Source organism: Hemibagrus wyckioides, linkage group LG01 (genome assembly GCF_019097595.1).
Source record: "Hemibagrus wyckioides isolate EC202008001 linkage group LG01, SWU_Hwy_1.0, whole genome shotgun sequence".
NCBI lineage: Eukaryota > Metazoa > Chordata > Actinopteri > Siluriformes > Bagridae > Hemibagrus > Hemibagrus wyckioides.
The window spans coordinates 21,830,707-21,838,757 of record NC_080710.1 but is presented as its reverse complement, the minus strand read 5'-3'; the positions used below and the strand labels follow the sequence as shown (position 1 = coordinate 21,838,757).

At 37.8% G+C, this 8,051-nt stretch overlaps 1 protein-coding gene across 1 annotated transcript; it reads right to left on the bottom strand.

Moving 5' to 3' along the window:
- Positions 1-381: 381 nt before the first annotated feature.
- kcnv1 (potassium voltage-gated channel modifier subfamily V member 1) lies at positions 382-6,767 on the bottom strand. The gene is made up of 3 exons (XM_058379108.1): positions 6,579-6,767; positions 4,645-5,608; positions 382-2,208 (listed from the first exon to the last, which is right to left on the bottom strand). Exons 2-3 carry the CDS (start codon positions 5,582-5,584, stop codon positions 1,691-1,693), a joined length of 1,458 nt encoding a protein of 485 aa, XP_058235091.1. The 5' UTR covers positions 5,585-5,608; positions 6,579-6,767; the 3' UTR covers positions 382-1,690.
- Positions 6,768-8,051: the final 1,284 nt, after the last annotated feature.

Sequence of the window (8,051 nt, the reverse complement as noted above, 5' to 3'; positions counted from 1 at the left end):
CATGCCACTCTGACCTATATGTGAGATACCACATTGCTTCATAGGTTGCTCTAACACTCATTTTTCACATTCAGTCTCACTGGTCTCTGAAGAGTGAACAGCTTGAACAATGTCCTTCACTTACCATAGGAAGGATATGCCTCCATAGACCCTTAAGAAAGCTGTGAATCTATCTATCTATCTATCTATCTATCTATCTATCTATCTATCTATCTATCTATCTATCTATCTATCTATCTATCTATCTATCTATCTATCTATCTATCTATCTATCTATCTATGTGAAAATTGAACAAAGAGATCCATCTTTGTTGTCTGAACATTCTTTAATATTTTAGTATGCTACCTGGACTCATCCCCTTTAACACACTGTTGGCTTATTGTTGTTGCATTCAGACAAAATGGAAATTTTTTAAAATACGGTAGAGCGCAAAGACATTTTCATCCGGCCGTTATTCACTATGATGTCAGCACAGCTGCTAGCCTCAAGATATGTATAAGTGATTTAAAGATGTATACTTAAGACTTGGGAATACTGCAATCTATCAATCCTTGCTCCATGACCATTAAAGTATGTGTCTTGCCTCCTGCTTCGATTCCCACCATTTATATTCAATTGTTTACTGTTCTTTTTCTCATTGCTGTCTTTTAAAAAAACGAATGGTGCTTCTTATTTGTGGCATCAGCATTCAATTGTTATTCTTTACAGTGACAGAAAAAGATGTCTGTTTAATTTCTAATAGGGAAAAGACAGGAGCATAGATTACAGTCTGCTAGGTCAGGTCTGTTCCTTGTGTGAGAACCGGGAATAATCTGACAAAGAGAAAATCCTTTTGAACAACAGCTTGAATCATGTTGTGTCCCCCTTGAGGTCTTCTCTCCTTCCCTTTCGGACTATTTCTTCCTTTTTTGTCTCTTCTGTCTTGCTGTTTCTTTCGTGCATATGCATGTACAAATCCAGATGACCAGCATCCTCTAATTATATAGTCAATGTTCTCTTTTTGGTGCTGCTTAGAAGGCAGGTTGAAGTAGAAGCTAGCCATCCAGGGAATAGATAAACCCTTATGTGCATCAAACACATTCAAATGCATTCTATTTATACCTCAACCTGCGCAGTCTGCCTGTTCATCCAGCATCCTCTGATCTGTCTTATAGTAAATATCTGGATTGTATAACATGAAGTGGAGCAGGAAAATTACAAAGCAAACAAAAAAGATACAAGAAAAGAAAACATGCTATTTATTGTATGTATGAGTACCAAATTCTAAGAACTTCTGTAATACTGAAAGAAATTGCGATTCTACTTTTCATTCACTTCATTGTTCCAAATCATAAAAAAACTGTGAAAAAAGCGGTCTCAGTATTTTGCACTGTATGTCCAACAATTTGCAGAAACCAATCTGCCTCTAATCTATAAATATCAAGAGTGTGTCCCCGTAAAAGAGGGCGCATTTAAAAAGCTGACTCTTTAATGGAGGTTGTGCCTCACTGAGATCAAACACAATATTACAAGTGAAATAAAATAAAATGAACTATCGATCCTTGCTCAACATCACTGGATGCACTGAAAACAATCTATGCCACATTTGTATGCAGAATGTATTAGATTTATTACATATAAGTTGAAGTTAGTAAGTACATTTTAAACAAACATTTTAGACCTTTCACTTTAGTAAGTTGTGTCCCACTATCACCAGACATCTTCTCCTGCACTGCTGCGTGTACTTGTCCTCTCCCTGCCATATAGCCGGAGCAGTTCTAGCACACTGCGAGCGTAGGCATCACGCAGGTTTAGCCCTACAGCTGGCTGCATCCCATCTGAGGTTGAGTTGCGCTTCAGACGTTTCAGTGCCTCACTGTGCCGTAGCGCTACCTCCTTCATCTTCAGGGTGAAGTAGCAGACCGAGAAGCGGTCATTGATGATGGCAATGGGAAGGGCAAGGACAAGGATACCTGAAAGAATGCAGATGAAAGCTATGACTTTGCCAATGGCCGTCTCTGGGCGGATGTCCCCATAACCCACTGTGGTCATGGATGTAGTGGCCCACCACCAGGCGCAAGGCACATTAGTGAATGTAGTCTCAGGCATGTCATGCTCAATGGCATACTCTACCATGGCGAAGATGGAAATGCCTACAGAGAGGAAGAGCATCAGCAGGCCCACTTCTTCATAGCACTGTGCGATCGTCATGCCCAAAGACTTCAAACCTGATGAAAAATGTATGTCATAGTTTACACTCAGACCACATGTTTTTGAAACATCTGAAGCACTTCATTTTTTATAATGCAGCCATTAAACATGATTTCTGGAAAAAACCATGAGAGTAATAAAAACTGAGATGCTGAAACTAAGTACTAACTATTGGCTCTATTTGTATCTGAGTTACACATCTATAGCAAAGGTTTAATAATGAAATTGTGCGCAACTACAGTCATAGTTCAGATGTAACTACAAGCCTAATCATTATTATTTTTATTTTTTTGCATTGTGAACATTGGAGCAGACCATCTTAATTGGAGACACTGCTTATAATAAGGATCAAACTGTCATGGGTAAATTCGTCATGACAGATGAATGCTTGTTCAGCCTATCCTTCAAACAATGGCCATGTTTTCTTTACAGGAGTGCACCATGAGCTCAATTTAATATTTTGTAATAGCATTTAATTATGTGCACAAATAACTGCCTGGACTTGCACAATAATGGCATGTGCTGGACCAAGTGCTATATTATGAGCTTATACATAATAACAGTGAAAACCATATTGTTAAATGAAACTAATGAGCTACTTGACACTGTTGCAGTAATATTTTTATACTCCTATTTAATATTTATTTTAATATTAGCCATCTTTCTAGTCATATATCATAGTCATTTATATATTTATCATTTATAAATTGCTTTTGTTACATCATATTGACAACAATTTTACAGGAAAAAAGTTATTTTCTTCTTCGGTCCACATTTTCTATCCCTGATTTTCTTAGGCTTAAAGGCAGGTGATCGGTATAGACAGTATCTTTGAATAAATGGAACTTTTTTCCACAAAAATAGTGTCATAACGTTTATACTTAAGTAGCCAACTTGGCCCTATATGTATATATTTCAACCCTGAAATCACCCCTGAAATGGTGTATAATACTGCTGTAGGTGTATAAGCCACCTGAGAGCCACTTAAATGGAAACTAATAATTAGTATATCATCCAGTAGAGTACATTTGTCAGCCTGCTTATATAGATGTGTAGAGCTCAAGGTTCTAGTCTCCAAATCAGGTCCTACATCACCGGTTTAATTTGTAATTATCATCATTTATCTGTCTTGAATTATATTTCCTCACTCATATTTGGTGTCTTAAGCACTGTGGCTGTAAAGGAATAAAACTAGTTTACACATGTTCAAATATACTGCAGAATAGACTGCCTTTATTGGCTGCCATATGATCTGTGTTTCCATAATCAGATTAACCACAGCCAAGGACAAACACAGCCTGTGCGAAGTAGAGTGAATATAACCTCACGCAATATTAAAATGTCATGGAAATAATGCTGGCTGCTGTTCTTACTGTGAGATATCAGGCTGTAGTCATTGCTGATTTTACAATGCCTGATCTTAAACATTAAGCTGAGACTGGAACGGGTTCTTACTTCATCAAGTAAAAAACTGTTCGGATATCATAGGTAAATGATAAAATAGTATGCTGAATGTAAAATTGCAGATGTATTGGCATTATATTCATAATATATCTAAAACAGCCTTGTACTTTCATCTAGTAACATGCATTTTACGATTTTTTTTATGAAACCAATTTTTTTTGGTTTAATTCAGGCTACATGCATCCGTCCCTGCTGTACCTACTTCCATCTGCTCTGAAATATAATTTTCTTTAATTATTCAGGATCCTCTCAGGACCCTCTCACCACGACATGCACAAGATCAAAAAAAGCGCTCTGAAACTTTTTTCTGTCACATAGCTTTCTCCTGCCAGTCTCTATGGGAAAATGTCCAAATGTAAATGAATGAATAAATTTGCTCCCTCTTTCTCTCTCTCTTTCCAGATAGTTTGAAAAAAAAAAAAGAGAAAAAGATAATGAACAATGATATCAGCTAAATAGAAAGCGTATTTCACTATAAGGAGCACAAACACCGACATTAATTTACAGAGAGCAAACTGGGCAATTTCTGAATAGTTTCCATTTCAATTTCAATTTAGTTGTGTTTTTCAAGGTGGTGTAATAGCAGTTCTAGGTCATTCAGAATTACTTAGTGACCCATATGCACACATGTTACAGCTATGGAACTTTTAATGAGTGTTATCACTTTCAAGAGAGAATAAATCTACAAGGAAAATATGGACACTCCTATTTAGGAACTATTCTCTAATACAATTTACTGTAAATATATTTTATCATTTTTTTCTGTTTAGATTAACTTTGACCTATTTTTGCATGATATTCTGATCTCATTTTCCATAACGAGGAACAAATTAACTCATGATAGATGTGTAAATACATATACTGCATTTCGATTATAAAAGCAGACTCAGCTTTATCTAAAACGTATCGCAAGACAAAATTCTGATCTTTGCTACGTGTCCTATGAAACTTACATGTTACCCCTAAACATGGTTCAGCTATGATATTACCTGTGGAATGACGTCCAAGTTTCAGCATTCTGAGAAACCGCATCAGTCGGAGGACCTGCACTACCCGTCCCACATTCTCCAATTCTGTTGAGCCGCCATGCAGATTCTCCACTGCTAGGGTGATATAGAAAGGCAGGATGGCCAGCAGGTCAATGATGTTTACCACACTCCTGCTAAATTTGCATTTGTCCTTCACACACACAAACCTGAGCACCAGCTCCCCAGTGAACCACACAATACAGATGTACTCAAGAATATCCAAGACAGGTGCGCCAAGGATAGTAAAATCCAGAGAGATCAGAGCCATGTTCACAATGGACACAATCACAAAGAACATAGACAACGTCCCATAAGTTTTTGCTGCCTTGGACGAATCTGGCTTCTCCATGAGGTCCCAGAGACGCCGACGAATGTCCTCACACAGTACTCCGTTGAAATCATCCTCCACGGCATTCATTTCGACGTCAATTTCGACATCTATGGATTCTTTCATCTCCTTCTTGCGATAGTACCTGTCCCTGCAACAGTGGTCTATGCGAAGCTCATCAATACCCCAATATTCAATTTCTTGCAGGAAGGAGAACACACACAGTTCCTCTCTAACATGCAGATGGCCTGTCTTGTAAAAGTTCATGATGTATTGGAAGGTTTGGGAATTGCGGTCAAAGAAGTACTCATTTTCCAGAAAGTCTGCATCATCGCATAGGTCTAAAGCTGAATCTCGCGTGGAGAGTGCCAGCTTGCCCAGGCGTGTTTCTGGGTGAGACGCCAGCAACTCCTGAGAGAGAATGTAGCGGCTTCCTCCGACATTAATGATGAAGAAGTCCAGAGGATTGTCAGTTTGTGGAGGGGGTTCACTGAAGAACACGCTGGAGTCCTGAGAAACCACTGAGGCACTGTCCCCATAGAACTCTGCTGCACTTGAAGCATCACTAATCATAGTGCTCTGGATAGTGTAAAGCCTCTGCAAACAGAATATGAATGAATCAAACAAATGCATTAAAATGATTACAAATGAAAATTCTTAGTTGGAATAATGTTACTCTGTGTATAAGCACATATTGACGGGAAATTACATACGGGAAAAAAAGATATAAATTCTCATGTATAATAGAGCATCATTCACTGAATGAGCACAGCCCCCTAAACATTTTCCTCCTCCACCTCCATCACTGAGTGATCACACATTACGCACTGAGGGAGGGAAGAAGCTCTTAGCAGTGCCCTACTTCTTCCAAGCTGCTCAATGAGATTTAAATATTTTAGCTGTCCTTCCTAATGAATTGCTTTAATGCTACTATTCTTGTAATCATTAATTCTCCTGGGTAACTTCCTCTCTATAATATTGTCATGATAGTAATTTTGAGGCTTGCATTTTTAATCAGATCTCATGAAAGAGCATGAAGGATGTCCCATGCCATAGAGAACACATAGATGTCCTGCAAGTTGATTACATTTATTTATCCAGCATTTGGATGCAAACTCAAACAGCAGTAGCAGCAGCAGCAGTAGTAGTAGCATTAGTAGTATTTTCTATTTTTGGAACATTACTTAAATGTGCTTTGACATAACTCCGTCCACACTTTGAAATATTTAACTGAACATCTTAAAATGGTCAGTGCTCTATGATCTTTGCTGGACGTCTGAACACAGTCAATAATATATCCACAGATTGAAATGCATTAAAATGCAACGATTTTGCTGAATTGATAGCTGATCTGAGTCCTGCTTTATGTCATATATATATAAATATATATATATATATATATGCATGCCATATAGGCTTCAAAAAGTGTGAAGATTATTTCATTAATTAAGACAGATTGTTCATATTAAGAACATGCACAACGTCAATAAACTACACCAGTATTTAAAGTAGATTATAGTTGCACACGAGATAATAATAAAAGTAATTCAAGTACTGTTCAGCCTACTTGGACAGAAGTCGATGTTTTGGTTAAAGGTATGATGATCACAGTTCATGCTCCTCTTTGCTGTTCCCTGGTGTGACTAGTCGAGACGGGATTTTGCTCAAAATATTCCAGGGCAGAGTTGCAGGTTCATGCCATTGATCTGAGAGCGTTGAGTCGTGTAACTGTGCGCCAAGCCAGCAGCAGACTTGTGCCGCGCGCGCTCACGTCCACGCGCAGTTTAAAGGTTTGGCGAGAGCGCGAGCTCGTGATTGGTGATTCATGAACGAGTCAGGCTTTTTAAACGACTCCTCTATGTGCATTAGACGAACCTACGAATCCCTACTCTCTAAAACAAGCACAATTATGATAAAATACTTATATGTATCTGTATAAACATTCCATCCCTAACATTTCCTGATATCTGATATATTCTGCGGCTTTATATTGCCTTATAATTGGTCTTTTTATTGGGTAGGGTTATAGTGCCTTGCATAAATATTAACCCTTCCTTTTCATGTTTTTGGAGTGTTACAACAAGCAAGTGGGATTACAGTGGGGTCCAAATATCTGAGACCACATTTTTACTATTCAATTCTGCACTATTTCTAGGTTTCTATTTAAATCGAATCAAGTCTGAGATCTAGTGATTTCTAGGTCCCTATTTAAATATAAGCAAATTTGTCATATTGACCATGTTATTGACCAATTCTTCTACAAGAGGTCAAAATTTTCTCATGCCTAACCTTTTCAATTGAAGCATGTGTTCAGATAAGGCTTCAATGGATTTGATCTAAAAAGGATCATAAGTTTTTGCCAAACTTGTGGAGTCCATGCCAGCTCGAGTGCACATTGTCAATAAGCAAAAAGGTATATACAAAATTGTTGTAATTTTGTTGAAATTTATTTAAATATACTTAGAGGACCATGTTTCAGCATAACAGTGCCCCGTTCATAAAGCATGTGCTCCACAGGTAATAATGAAAAGTAGTCATGTGTATAGTCATGTGTCCATATACTTTTCGCCCTATAGTGTAGTTTTGGTGCAAATGAGTGCCTTCAGAAGCTGTATAATTATTTGAATGGAGTGAACCTGTGTGTATTTGAAGTGTCACATGAGCTCAATATAATCACCCTTAATAGACCATATCAGTATAAAAAAAAAGAGTCCAGGACAAAGTTCTGGAAAAGTATTTTCATTTGATTAGAAATACATCCAGACCACTAAATCTATTATTAATAAAGGGAAAGATTATGATATAACTGCTAGTGAAGATGTATTACTGAACTGGCCTATAGGGCACATGCGTAGAGGCCCAAGGAGTCCCATAGCCAGAAGGAGCCCCAAAGCCAGAGCTTTTGTGTGAAGTCACTTTTATTAACTACTCAGAGAGATGATTTCTCCCTGAAAAACTAAGCCATACAGCAGCAGTCAGTAAATGGGGAAGGAAAGTATTAGTCAGAGAGTAACACCACAATGAACTTTGGTGGTAAAGC

Bases quoted from the DNA above. Each gene is read 5' to 3' on its own strand.
- kcnv1 (XM_058379108.1), bottom strand. From the start codon at position 5,584: ATGATTAGTGATGCTTCAAGTGCAGCAGAGTTCTATGGGGACAGTGCC. The intron at 2,209-4,644 runs GTAATATCATAG...ATTTTTCATCAG, and splicing joins ACTTGGACGTCATTCCACAG to GTTTGAAGTCTTTGGGCATG.